Consider the following 13,731-nt stretch of genomic DNA (forward strand, 5'->3'; position numbering starts at 1 on the left):
GTGGAGGGGCGGGTGGAGGGGGTCTGACGGGGACCAGCTGGCTGTCGCAGCCCAGCTTCCGGGCCCGGAGGCTGTGTGCGCAAGGGCCCCGGGCAGGGTGGCGGCAGGCCCCAAATGGAAGCCCACCCCAACCTTGAGCACTCAGACGGACGGAATCCCGGGAGCGGAGCCTCCATCCTGGCCCCGGGTCTGAGCAAGCAGCCAAGGACGCGTCTGGGCGAGAGGGAGGGGACCAGCGAGGGACGTGGCAGTGAGTACGGCAGTGGGGGCGGCGCGGAGGCCCCGGATCGTGGGGCCTGGACCTGGGGGCCAGGGAGCTGCAGTTCCCCAGCGGGGGCTCTGGGACGGGCGAGGTGGAGCCGGCACATGTGTGGGGATCCGAGGTGCCTGGCAGCGCCCAGGGCGGGTGGAGACGCGAAGCTCCTGTCCCGGCCTCAGGCACAGGGTGGCAGCGCCCAGCAGCTGGCACGGCTCCGGTGGTTCTTGGAAAGCGCCCGCCCCTCCCATGGCTCAACATTTGCTGCCAGAAACCGGACGGCCCCTCCCGCGTGTGCCCACTCGGCGCAGCCCTGCTGGACCCTGACAGTGAGGACAGGGCGACGGGGGCCCCAGGCAGCAGGCAACAGGCGGCAAGGTCCGAGAATCTCTTTATAAAACGCGGGCGGCAAGCGGCTCACACGAAGATCTGGATGCGGTCGCGGATGGGCTGGCGGCAGATGGGGCAGGCGCTGAGCGCAGCGCCGCAGGGCGCGCAAGCGCCGTGGCCGCACTGAAACACCAGGCGGATGTGGCTGTCGATGCAGATGGGGCAGGTGATGCGCTCCTCCATCTGCCGGTAGCGGCTCTGCAGCTCCTCCACCAGCTGCCGCGGTGGCCCGGGCGCTGAGGCGGTGCCCGCCACCTCGGAGCCGTCTGCTGGGCGGGATGTGGGGTCAGCCGGGCGGGGTCGCGCCCCCCACGTCGCCCCCAAACTCTCACCCACCTGGGCGAAGCTTCTTGACGATGGCCACCTGGCAGCGGATACACTTCTTCATCCTGCGCGCACACTCTGCGGGGACAGCAGCGGGTTGGCCACGTGCTGGCCAAGCCCCCGGGCCCTAGTGTCCCGCACTCACCCTCACACACGGTGCGGTGCTGGCATGGTGAGAACAGAACCAGCGGCACCAGCTCGGAGCATACCAGGCACTCGGCGGCCTCGGGCCCCACGGCGGCCACGTGCAGATTCGTCACGGTGTTTGGGGTGCTGCGCGTGAGCCTGGGGCCCGTGGCCCGGCCTCCTCCGCTGCCTGCCTGCCGCTCCCTACAATCGGAGGGGGGCTCGAAAAGGTTCCGCGGCTGGTGCAGGGGGGCAACCCGTGCAGTGCACGCTCACCGGAAGCGCTGGGCACAGCCCTGCAGGGCCTTGAGCACGCGGGCCTCGGTGGCCAGGTCCAGAGGACTCCGTCCCCGGTGGTTGGCATAGCCCACGTCAGCGCCCTCCAGCGCCAGAAAGCAGGCAACTGCGGTGCCCACGGTCAGCTCCGTGCTGCCTGGGAGGCCCAGGGCCTGCAGCTGGGCCACAGGACAGGAGCCGGTGAGGGTGACTCAGGCAGGCCCAAGCGAAGCCCCTGCTCTTTGCCAAAAGCTGTAGGTACCCTTGCTGTCTGAGGCTCCAGGGAGAGGGGCAGGCTGGAGGCCCTAATGACCTATGCTGACCAGCACAAGGGACAATGCCTGCAAACCTGTCCCCCATGCTGCCCCCTCCCAGAAAGCCTGGCTCCCGGGGCACCCCCAAAGCAGAGGTGGACTTGCAGAGCCACCTCTCCACACCCTTCCTCACGTCCTCACCCTGGACAGCAGCTGCAAGGGCCCTGCGTCCCCCCCAGCCCTGTCAGCCACCAGGGGCAGCAGCTGATGGCGCTGCAGTGCCACATGAAGGGCTGTGTCCCCCTCCTCGTCCTCCGTGTTCACGCTGCAGCCAGCATCCACCAGCAGAGGCACCAGCCCCACGTGGCCTTGCTGCACTGCTAGGTGCAATGCGGACTGCAGCTTGCGGTTTCGCACGTTCACGTCACAGCGGCCCTGTGGAGCAGTGCAGGTTCAGCCCAGGTCCCTCACCCAGCCTGGCTCCTGGCCCTGGGAGGCCCAGGGCCTACCTCCTGGATCAGGATCTGGGCCACCTCACGGTGGTTGTTGAGGGCAGCCAGATGTAGGGCTGTGAAGCCATCCTCTTTCTTGACATCCACCAGCTGCCGAGCCCGTGCTAGAATCTTCCTGACGGCTCTGTGGGAGCGGGGAGATCTGTCCAGGGCTGGCACTGTCCCCAGGCTGGCTGCCAGGGGGTGCCCACCCCGACTCACAGAGCATGGCCTTTGAGGGACGCATGGTGCAGCAGTGTGAATCCCTGGCTGTTGGTGGCAGTAATGTTAATGCCTGGCACCTCAGTGAGGACCTTGACAATGCCACTGGCACCTGTGCCCGCCGAGATGGCTGAGTGCAGGGGCGTGTCTGTGTGGGCATCCTGCAGCAGGGAGCCAGCGGTCACTCCACAGTGACTTCCTATGCTCAGCTAGGGTCAGGCGCCCAAAACCCAGACTCACAGGCAGGTTGACGTCACAGCCGCACTCACACAGGACCCGCACCACCTCCAGGAAGCCCCTCTGCACTGCCACGTGCAGGGCTGTGCTCCGGGTGCTGTTGAGTGCGTTGGCCCCACAGCCTGCACTCAGGAGCACCCGGGCAGCCTCAGGCTGGTTCCTGATGGCAGAGGAAGGGATGCTGTACTGCTGGCTGGGCCACAGACTCAGTCCCTGGGGACCCCCAGCCTGCCAGGTCTCACCCCAATGCTGCATAATGCAGTGCGGTGTTGCCCTCCTCGTCTGGCAGGTCCATGCCTGCTCGTGCCTGCAGCAGAAGATGCACCAGCTCCATCTGTCCCAGGTAGGTGGCCACCTGCAAGGCAGTCCTGCCCTGGTTCCTGGTGTCCACCTGCCAGGAGAGCCAGCGATGAGTTCCAGGCCCTGCCTGGCTTCCTGCTGGCCTTTGGGGTGGGCAGGGCAGAACTTACCTGCTCTGGGTGCCTCCGTAGCAGGTCCAGTGCCCGTGCCACATTACCCAGAGCCGCCTCCACCACCAGCCTCCCGGGGTGCTCGGGGTCACTCTTCTGGGTGCGCAGCTTGTCCAGGGCCAAGCTCAGTGAGCCTGGGGCAGGGCAGAGTCAGTGCCAGGCAGGGCCACCCTTCCTCCTACCAGCCACCCCCAGGGTTGGTGCCACACTCTTGTTCTCCCGCGCACGCTCGGCCACATCCAGGTTGGTGTCCTCCTCAGGCCGGTAGGCCACCAGGCAGGAGGGGCTGAAGGTCCACTGCTGCCCACCAACTGCCACTCGCAGGGTGCCATCGCCAAACACCTTCACCACTTTGCCAACACGGCCCAGGGCCTGAGGGAGAGGCAGGGTCACTGCAGGTCTGTGGGGTGAGGGCAGTCTGCAGCAGGGCAGGTGACTCACGGGAGCCATGTCATCTGTCCACTCGCCGTGCCCAGCCTGCAGCCGCTTCACAGTGTCGAGGTCATCGATGACCCGGACCACGTCGCCCACCCAGAAGGAGTTGTGCTAGGTGATAGAGAGACAGGTAAGAGAGTCCCCAGGCACACGTGGCTGCTCAGCATTGCAGAGGATGCCCCATGGAGCCATACAGGCCCAGCAGGCCCAGACTCAACCCCAGTTCCTAACCCAGCAGCAGTGGAGGATCTGGCTGGACAAGGGCCCCAGGTGACCAAAGCACCTTGGGTGGCCCAGCTCATCATGGGGTGACAGCTGAGGGAGTGGGAGGTGGCATCCACAAGAGACAGAAGCCAACTCTAGGGAGAGACCAGGGCTGCAGGGGTGGGACTGGGCAGGGTCTGTGTGTAGTCCAGATGGGATGGGGCTAGGGCAGGGTGGAGACAGAAGTCCACAGCCCCTTGCAGAGAGAGCCTCCTCTGCTCACTGCTAGTTCTGCAACTCCCCTGTTGCCTATTTGAAGCCCCAAGCTCCGTGTCCTGGACCCAAGAGTCACAGCTGAGCACAGACCACACGTACATGCACAAACTGCCCCAACTCCACCCATTATCCCCAGTTTCACTTCCCACACACCTCCCTCTTTCCTCCGTGCTCCCCCTGGCCTCCCTGTCTGATCTGCCTCATGCTGTACCCGCGGGGAGACCTCAGAAAGCAAGCCCAGCCTTCATGTTCAATCTGCTAAGCTGCCCCTGCTGACCCCAGGGCTCTGGCGCCTGCCACTCCTCTGGGCCCCACCCACCTCCAGGTCTGCGACTCCTGGGGTACCAGTGCCCTGGCCCTGCCTGACCACTCACACAGCCAAGCAGGTACCCAGAGGAGGCTCGGCCCAGCCCCCCAGGCACCTTGGTGAGCGCCCCGGGGTGGAAGGTCCAGCGGATCTCGTGGTTGAACTGCACACGCACGTCCCCACGGTCTGTGATGCGGTGCACGGTGCCCGTCTGTCCGATAAACTGTGGCGGGTCACGGAGGCTATGGCTGGGGCAGGCAGAGGGCTCGGAAGGGGAGGGTAAATGGGGTTCAGCGGGCCAGGCAGCTCACCTCCGCCATCCTGGGGTTCCAGCCGCCGTGGCCTTCCTGCATGTCCCTCAGGACCTCTGTGTCCAGCAGACACTTCACCTTGTCCCCACGCTGGAAGGGCTGGCCGTCGGCACTCACCCTGCGCTGCAGCTCTGCCGGCTTGCCTGGGGGGTGGCAGGCCAGGCCTCAGCAGCGCCTGAGCCCCCAGGAGGACCAGGGCAGACAGGCTGCAGGACTGCCCCTACCGAGCCGTGGGAGGTGCTCCTTGTAGTAGAAGCCACCGGCTACCTCGCCCACACATTTGAGGTCCACCTTGCCCTTGTGGCCCACGCGGTACACGTTGGTGGTTCCATCAGCCCAGGTCACACTGGCCACACTTCGGCCGGTCTCCACGTCCCAGCCACGGATGTCTACCACACGGCCCAGCTTCCCTTCCCCTCCTAGGGAGACAGTGTCACTCCAGACAGCTGGGACTGTGCCCTGGGTCCGAGCTGCCCATCCACCCACCTACCCACCCCAGCCACTACTCACCATCCTGGGACCCCCACTCCCAGTCGGGGCCTCGCACCACCTTTGCTCCCTGGAAGATGCCCCTGAGTGGGATCCGCAGGAGGCCCTGGCGGGGACTCAGTGTGACACTGCAAGAGAGCCAGGCCTGAGCTGTGCAGGGGTGGTGTCACCAGCTGAGGCTATGGGACAGGTGTCCTGGCTCCCAGGCCCTGCTCACCCCGGGAGGAGGCTCCATGAGGCCCAGGGCTCAGAGCTCAGCTCTGAACCATCACCCAGGCCTTATGTCTCCCACCAGGCAGCTGGACCCTAAAGCACACACTTCCCTCCACGTACAGGGTCAGGGTAGGAGACAGTCAGTGACACCACTCAGTGCCTGTCCTCTCCCAGCCTCTCTGCCCAGGGCCATGCCCAGCTGTGCACGCAGCTGGCTCCAAGGGTGACCGCCTGGTCAGAGGCCTTGCTGCTAGTGCTGGTGCCTGCCAAGGATGCTGACTGCCTCAACGGACAGCGCTGCCTGTGTGGCCATACACAGGGCACCCCTAGTGCCCTCCTGCAGCTCTACTGAGAAGCACAGCCTGGCCTCAGGCTGTGTAGGCACAGAGGTGACCCTGGCTACAGCACCTGAATTGGAGACCATCTTGGGAAATCGGCGACCTTCCCAGGAGAGACTGCGACTCCAGCCCTTGCTCAAGAACGGCTCCAGAAGGGGCCAGGGATTTACCTCAGTGGCACCATGCCTGCCTTGCAAGTGCAAGATCTGGAGCTTGATCCCCAGTATTGCCAAAAACAACAAAAAAAGGGCTTCCCTCTCTGGGAACTGGATAGCCCTCAGAGGACAGGGCCCCGTGAAGGGAACTCACGGGCGCGAGTGGGATGTCTCATAGCGCTCGAAGGCATGGGTGAGGTCGTGCTTGTTGTGCATGTAGCACTGTGTGCAGAGGTCATAGTCGAAGCAGACGCGGCACTTCCAGCGCATGCCCCGCAGCCCATGCTTCTTGCAGCAGTCACAGATGATGTTGGGGTGGCGGACACCTGGGGTGGGGTGGCTTGGGGTCAGCAGGGGGTGTGGGGCCCTGCCCACCCCATGCACTGAGCACCGCGGCTGTGCCACCTACCGATCTGAGCATTGTCATAGAGCAGCAGGTCATGGGCACCCTGGTAGCCAGCTCTGTAGTTGGTGCGGGTGCCCTGGTCCCACTGCACCACGACGGTTCGGTCAGGCGTCGAGGGGCTGCAGTGCCGGCCCAGCTCTACTACAGTGCCCACGCCGCCCTCGCCTCCATCCTGCTGGCCCCACTTCCAGTCCACACCACGCACGACACGCATGCCCACCTGAACACCCGCCTGGGGGTCAGGGTCCATGGTGGGCAGGCTGCTGGACCTGCAGCACAGAGCACCTTCAGGTGACAGGATCTACTCAGCCTGCGGGACAACTGTCCTGGGATAGGAGTGGGACCTGAAGTGCAGAGAACAAACCCGAAAGAACCTGCAGACAGGGCAGAAAGCATATGGTTGCCCTGGGCTGGAAGAGTGGGAAACAGGAGGAAGTCCTGGCTTTCGAGGTGGGGCCCACAGGCAAGGAGCCCAAGGGAGCAGGACCACTGTGGACATCTGCTGGGGGAACAGCACCCAGCACATCATCAAAATCTGTACATTTTCTCTGATTTCTTGTGATTCTGTTTGTGACTGAACCCAGGGGATCTAACTCAGGCCTGGAACGTGCTAGACAAGGGCTCTACCACTGAGCGGAGGCCCCAGCCCTGCATTTGAAAATGATCAGATTTGCACTGAAAACAGCAGTTTGAAAGGTGAGACAATTCCACTTCAGGAGAAAACAGACTATTTCTCTGCACAGTCAAGGGATGTGTAGGGTGCATGAAAGGGCACATGGCCTGTTAGGGAACATGTCTGCCATCTGTGGTCCCTCAGAGGACCTGTGCAGAGGGGCAAGGAGATCTGCAGGTGGATACGAAAGGCCAGGCAAAGCAGTGAGGAATGGGAGAGACCGGAAATGGGCTCAGAGTCAGACACTGCCACTGGGAGGACTGTACTTGGCCTCACATGAGGGACAGTGCCCAGCACAGGGGTGGCACCTCCAGAAGCTCCTGCCCCATAAGCTTCCTAGTCCTCTAGGAAGAACTGAGTTCTACAGTGGCTTTTTGTTTGGTTTTGGTTTTGGTTGTTTGAGACAGGGTCTCATTATGTAGTTGAGACTGACCTGGAACTCACTATGTAGCCCAGGCTGTCCTTGAACTCACAGTGATCCTCCTGCCAGCCTCCCAATGCAGGTGGATACGAAAGGCCAGGCAAAGCAGTGAGGAATGGGAGAGACCGGAAATGGGCTCAGAGTCAGACACTGCCACTGGGAGGACTGTACTTGGCCTCACATGAGGGACAGTGCCCAGCACAGGGGTGGCACCTCCAGAAGCTCCTGCCCCATAAGCTTCCTAGTCCTCTAGGAAGAACTGAGTTCTACAGTGGCTTTTTGTTTGGTTTTGGTTTTGGTTGTTTGAGACAGGGTCTCATTATGTAGTTGAGACTGACCTGGAACTCACTATGTAGCCCAGGCTGTCCTTGAACTCACAGTGATCCTCCTGCCTCAGCCTCCCAAGTGCTGGGATTACAGGCATGCGCCACCACACCCGGCTTGCAGTGGCTTTTGTGTGTGGTTGATTTTTTTCTTTTATTTATTTATTTATTTATTTATTTATTTTTTTTGGTACCAGGGATTGAACTCGGGTCCTTGTGCTTGCAAGGCAGGTGGTGAAACCACTGAGCTAAATCCCCAGCTGGTTGATTTCTTTCTTGCTTGCTTTTTGGTTTTTTGAGACAGGGTCTCACTTTGTAGTTCAGGCTGGCTTTGAACTCATGGCAATTCTCCTGTCTCAGCCTTCTGAGTGCTAAGGTTACAGGTATGTACCACCACCCTTGGCTCCCAGACTTATTTATTTATTTATTTTTGGTACCGGGGATTGAACTCGGGTCCTTGCACTTGCAATGCAGGCCACCCAGACCTTTTTATTTTGAGACAGGGTCTAAGTCTGTAAATTTACCAGGTCATACTTGAACTTGCAATCCTCCTGCCTCAGCCTCCTTTAGCCCCCAAGGGAATACAAATCATCTTCACTATATAGAGAGGGAAAGCTCACAAATGGACACTGAAGGGCAGCAAGTGCAAGAGAGAATGCACTGTAGTGACTCCACTCACAGTAGTCTGCAAATGCACAGCAACTCCAAACCACCCTGGAGCTGAGCTCCAGCTGTGGTCCTATGCATTCACTTTGTGTGACCTAAGCATTCTGTATTGTGCCAGTCTTGAACGGTCTTTTTAATAAGAATGAATTTGTTATTGTTTTGGTTTCTTTCTTTTCTTTTTTTTTGGCAGTACTGGGATAGGCTTAGGTTTTACCCTACGTTGCGCAGTCTGGGCTTGAACATGGGATTCTCCTGCCTCAGCCTCCCAGAATGCTACGATTACAGATATGTTCTACTGTGCCCAGCTAGTAGAGATGAATTTGAAAGACAAGACCTAGACAGGAAGAGTGTCAGAGAGCCACCTCTACTCATCTTATTTAACTGGTAGGCCCTGTGGCTAGGAAAGGGGCCACCCAGGCCCTGTCCAGGCTGGGGAGAGGGGACTAGAAATCCAGCTTCAGGACATGGGTTGAGCTGAAGACGGGTGTAGCAGTTGGGGGAGGGGATGCCACCAGCTGACCAAGGCCCAGCTAATGCCAGCTGGGGCTCTCTTCAGCCACAGGATACTGAGGCCACACAGCACCTGGTAAGCCATGAGGGAAGGACACATGCCACCCCTACCTGGATCTGCTCCAGGGTCCCTGTCCCTGTGCCTGGCTAGTTCAGAGCCTCCTGCCCCACGTCTGCAGCCAGGCAGTGAGGAAGGCCAGGCTAGGCTCAGGGCCAAGTGTCTGCACCATAGCAGATGCCCAAGTCCCAGGGCTGTCCCAGAGCCAGGCCTGCTCGAGGAGCCCACTATGGCCAGTGCAGGGTTAGGGCAACTCCCTCAGAGTATTGGTGGGAATCACTCAGCCAGCTCAGCCTTCTATTGCTCTCCCCACCCTACCTCAGTCCTGGATGCCAGGGCTGCTTCAGGAGCAGAAGGATATATTGATTTATTGGTCAGTCCTTGGGACTGAACCCAGAGCCTTCACAGTGAGCTACACTCCCAGCCCTGCTTACTTAAGGCAGGGCTTATCCACACCAGGCCAGGCTCGGACTTCCTGTTTTCTCGCCTCAGCCTCCTGCTTATAGGGTTGTGGGTGAGCACCAACATGTTAGAAGCACTCTCCTGGCCCAGGTGGCACAGAGACCTAAAGCCAGTCAGGCTCCAGCAGCAGGGGCCTCCTCCTATTCTGCTCATGGTAGGGTCAAGACTACCAAAGGCAGCCGGAGCCTCAGTGAGGATGCTCCAAGCCAGGGTGCTGAGGGCCAGCAGCCAGCTCTGCCTTTCCCATGCCCCTCTGCAGGCAGTGAGGCTTCACCTCTCCATCATGAGCCCAAGGTATCCCACATAATGCTGCTCAGCTCTCCCTAGGCTTGGCTACAAGGCCAAAGAGGAGGGCTGTGAGGGCAGCTAGTGTGGTCATCATGCAACATCCTACGTGCATCCTGGATGGCCCTGCCAGCCCTGGAGACCAGACAGAGTGAGCAAGACAAACGGAAACAGAGGAAACAGCACTCGGTTCCTACGATGACCACAGGTCCTGAACCCCTGCCAGCATAGACCCTGCACACCACCTGAGCAGCACAGCTGCGGCTGGCACAGGACACAGTTCCCTGGCTAGCTGGCCCCACGCCCTCCCTGACACAGACCTATGGTCTGTGCTGGGGGAGGCCACCCTGCCATCCCTCCCAGAACCACTGGGCTGCTCAGGCCTGACCTGCAGCACCACCAGCTGGGGCAGCTCTGCCAGCTTCTGCTCCCTGAAACACATAGGACAGGGCCTTGCTGGCACGTGGTGGTACTGCCCCTGAGGGCACAGGCCCCACCCCTAGCAGATCCACAATTCCTGCTTCCTCCCAGGAGCCTGTCAGAATTAACCAGAGCTGGTGGGCACATGAAGGGGTCCCTTCTTGCTAAACACTCCATCTGTTTAGCAAGAGCAGGGCTCATTCAGGCAACCAGACCCATACAAGTGCAAAAAGACACCTAGCCACAGGGCCTGCTGCCAGGAGACACTGAGACGAAGGACTGGGGGAAAAGTCCCATGCGCTGCCAGGTGGTAGCTACCTCTGCCAGATAGCATGTGCTCCACCTCTGGCAGCCCAGCCCCTGCCATACCTGCCACTGCTGGTCTATGGTTCCCTGGCCACTGCTGTTGGGCTTTTTCCAACAAGACATGGAAGGGCACTTCAAGCATGAACCCACACACACCCCAGCCCAACACTGTCCATACAGGGTGGCTAGAGGTTCTGAGAGGAAGGTGGAGGTGCCTGCAGGATCCAGGGCCAACAGGACTGGTCCTCAGCCAACATCTCCTACACAAAGGGTAGCAGGAGGCTGCCAGGAGTGCCCAGTCCATGACAGAGGCGCCAACAGTGGCTGGCACCTGCCTGCCGTTAGACCTGGTATTTTTAGTACAATCAGACAGCTCTTTGTCCTGGCCAGCCAAATACCTCCTCTCTCAAAGGACCCGACCAGAGTTGGAGCACTGAGCTGGAACCTGGAGAAAGCTTCCTGCCCAGAACCAGCACCCTGATGCCCAGGGCTCCCCAAAGAAAGAGGGCCCAGAGGAGCCAAGCTGAGCTGAGGGCACTTGATCGCTCCACAACCTCCCTGGGCACCAGGATGTGTGTGCACTGACTGTCCAGCCCTCATGGTACAAACATCCTGGGGAGCCTCCATGTCACCGCCCTCCTGTACCCACATCCTGTAGATAGATTGCAGGGTCTGTCCTCAGGGTCAAAAGCTGTACCTGGCTCTGGCTGGGCTCCTCTCCTGAGCTGAGCCTCTGGTGATAGTTCTCCACTGTACAGTCACCACGGGACATTAGCCCTGTCCAGCAAGGGCTCTGGGGCCTCAGAAGCACCTGGACTTGGTCGGCAACCTAGGACACTCGAGGGACCCTGAAGGTAGCTTTTCCTCTCCCCTCCCCCCAGGCCTCCCTGCCTGGTCTTCATCACTGTTGACCCTGGCCCCGGCATGTCACTGCTGGTCATGTTCCACCTACCATGCAGATCCTGCACCCTCAGCCTCAGGGCTCCCTCCCTCAGACCCTGTGGTCTTCAGGATAGGGGCACAGGAGGGTCTCTATCCTCAGGAGTTAGAGGAATCAGGAGTTGAAGGCAGCTATGAGACCCAGACACATTAGGTAAGGGCCCCAGTTGAGATGTCCTGCTGCCCCTCTTTAGGAAACCTCTCCCCATAGAGTGGCATGAGGATCTTGCCACCCTCACTTCTCACAGACGGCAAAACCTAGCCAACCTGGAGTGGAGCTTGTTGACAAAGGGCTTGTCTCTTGGGCTTCCTTGACTATCACTGTCCTCTTCCGACCATGGGACAAACACATCATCACCCAGGGCTGGGGGCAGTCCAAGCATGGTGGACCATGGGCTGCTGTGCTCAGGCTCTGAGCAAATCTAGGAAAAGGCCTGGGTGGCCCAGCAACTTGGTGCCCAGGCCAGCCACTCTGCAGAGCTCAAGTGGGTGCTGCACTACCCAGGACTCCATGGAGAGGAATCCCCAGTGAGTGACAGGCATGGAGGCCTGTCCCGGGGAAGGGCTGCCACCCAGACCCTCTGGAACAGGTACATTTGGGGACACTTTACTACCACCACCTCCTCCTAGGACCCACCCTGTCCCAGCCTCCTGACTACCACCACATGCCAGTCCTTCCTGAAGATCAAGAGACATCTATGCCACTTGCTCCCACCTTCCCGCCCTAACCCTGCCAGCTCCAGGCACAGAGGAAAGTTCTTGTGAGCCCTGAGTACCCTGCAAGCTGGCCAGAGGCTTCCGGGAAAGTGGAGAGCCCCATGGCTGGCCTAGACTTCAAGCTGATCTGCCAAAGTCTCATGGAGATAGCCACAGCCTTGTGGGACCACAACCCACAGTATGCACTGCCCTGTCCAGCAAGGACTAAGAGCTGTAGCAATCCCAGCTCCAGGTACATGGATGGCCTTACCTCAAACCACAGAGCAGGTGCCAAGTCATCCCCTGCCACCCCTCACCTAAACATAAAACTGACACCTCACACTTCACAATGCTGAATACCGCAGTGTGCCACACATGCCACCGTCAAAGTGGAAACTGACTCACAGGGCTCCCAACTTGTTTCCTTTGCCAGAAATGCTGGACTTGCTAAGTATTCTGGGTTTTGGAGGCTCTCATCTTGCTACAAATGTCTACAAAGACTGTGGGGCCAGCAGAATATAAGGAGTTGGTCAGCAAGTGTGCTTCAGAGAAAGCAGAACTCACCTCAGAGCACACAGAAGCCTCGAGTCAGCATCCCAGGCATTTACTTGTTACTTCCTGGGTCACAAATTCGCTCAGCCACCAAGATTTCCAGTGAAAAGCTAGTAGCCATTGCCAACACAGAACACAGCAAACCAAGTGGGCAGCCAGCAAACCAGTCTGGGGAAAAATGGTTTTAGAGGCAGTTTTACACACTGGTATTTGCCACCCCAACCATACAGTGGCCACTGGGGCTGTTGCGGCCCACATGAATCTCTTTCTACAAGAACCATCCATCTCTTAAGAGGACAGAAGCCCTGGACGGTGCAGGAAGACACTGTTCCCTATTTGTGATTACTTTATTAGAAAGCTTTACAACAACACAGAAATTAAATCATGTTTATCAATGAAGTTATCAGATTGCTTTTATTCAGAATAAAATTAAGTGATGCAGATAGCATGGGAATGAGGTTGTCCTACTCTTAACACCTCAGCTGTACCCAATGACACTGCCAAACTAACAGAGTGGCAGAGTCAACTGGCCAAAAACGGTGCATGACAGGCTCCTCCCATTGGACAGTGATTCTAGGATGCAGGTGGGCATCCTGGGTGCCATGGAGACCAGCCACTAGGGAGTGGGGTGAAGCCCCCAGACAGAGGCCAGGGAACCTGACCTTACACCCATTGAGACACTTGCCGGGAAAAGCCATTCCATTCGGTCTGGGGCATCTGCTGATATTGGCCATCTAGCTAGAGACCTTTGTCACCCCACCACAGCCTGGGCTGACCTTGGACAGGACAGCAACATTCAGACACTTGTTGCATCTGGAGCAACAGGCCAGGGTATAAAGGGAGCCAGCGACCTACTCGAAGGGCCAGGCTCACCAGGGCTGCATGGGCTGCTCTATGCGGACAACCCGGCTGGTGCCCATCAAGAGCCTGTCTAGCACCTTTGTTTTTCTCAATTGGTTCTGATGGTTTCTCCCACCCCCACCCACGCATATGCACACTCAGATACAAACAACCCTGCCGATGGATGCGGCACAGACATGGAACCAACCGCATCCAAGCGCTCACCTGTCTGGCCGTCCACGGTCCCGGCCCACCTTGAGGCTCGGGCTGCAGCCCTGATGCCTGGACCCCAGGGACTGACCTCGACCGTGCAGAGCTTCGGCGCGAGCACCGAGCGATCCAGTCCTGCGGCCGGGATGCCAAGACAAACAGTTAGAACCTGCGACAGAGCGCGAACCCC

General features: G+C 59.5%; 1 protein-coding gene across 10 annotated transcripts in view; it reads right to left on the bottom strand.

Annotated features, from left to right (window-relative positions):
* Positions 1-635: 635 nt before the first annotated feature.
* Positions 636-13,731, bottom strand: part of Mib2 (mindbomb E3 ubiquitin protein ligase 2) — a 14,045-nt gene continuing 949 nt past the window's right edge. For 2 of the 10 annotated variants that reach the window (XM_010627717.2, XM_010627716.2), the window contains exons 2-21: positions 13,557-13,676; positions 12,504-12,659; positions 6,184-6,449; positions 5,929-6,100; positions 5,090-5,196; positions 4,804-4,998; positions 4,580-4,722; positions 4,336-4,491; positions 3,488-3,592; positions 3,256-3,418; positions 3,047-3,180; positions 2,819-2,967; positions 2,580-2,736; positions 2,340-2,500; positions 2,136-2,262; positions 1,828-2,061; positions 1,373-1,551; positions 1,116-1,300; positions 983-1,048; positions 636-915 (exon numbers count right to left, since the gene is read on the bottom strand). In XM_010627717.2, the coding sequence (XP_010626019.1) occupies positions 674-915; positions 983-1,048; positions 1,116-1,300; positions 1,373-1,551; positions 1,828-2,061; positions 2,136-2,262; positions 2,340-2,500; positions 2,580-2,736; positions 2,819-2,967; positions 3,047-3,180; positions 3,256-3,418; positions 3,488-3,592; positions 4,336-4,491; positions 4,580-4,722; positions 4,804-4,998; positions 5,090-5,196; positions 5,929-6,100; positions 6,184-6,430 (2,922 nt within the window). In that variant the 5' untranslated portion in view covers positions 6,431-6,449; positions 12,504-12,659; positions 13,557-13,676 and the 3' untranslated portion in view covers positions 636-673. Of the gene's footprint in view, positions 916-982; positions 1,049-1,115; positions 1,301-1,372; positions 1,552-1,827; positions 2,062-2,135; positions 2,263-2,339; positions 2,501-2,579; positions 2,737-2,818; positions 2,968-3,046; positions 3,181-3,255; positions 3,419-3,487; positions 3,593-4,335; positions 4,492-4,579; positions 4,723-4,803; positions 4,999-5,089; positions 5,197-5,928; positions 6,101-6,183; positions 6,555-12,503; positions 12,660-13,556; positions 13,677-13,731 lie in introns of all 10 variants that reach the window. The other 8 variants (XM_010627724.2, XM_010627721.2, XM_010627723.2 and 5 more) reach the window with 8 other exon arrangements.

Source organism: Fukomys damarensis, unplaced genomic scaffold (genome assembly GCF_012274545.1).
Source record: "Fukomys damarensis isolate Sample0158 unplaced genomic scaffold, DMR_v1.0_HiC HiC_scaffold_23, whole genome shotgun sequence".
In the NCBI taxonomy this organism is placed as follows: Eukaryota; Metazoa; Chordata; class Mammalia; order Rodentia; family Bathyergidae; genus Fukomys; species Fukomys damarensis.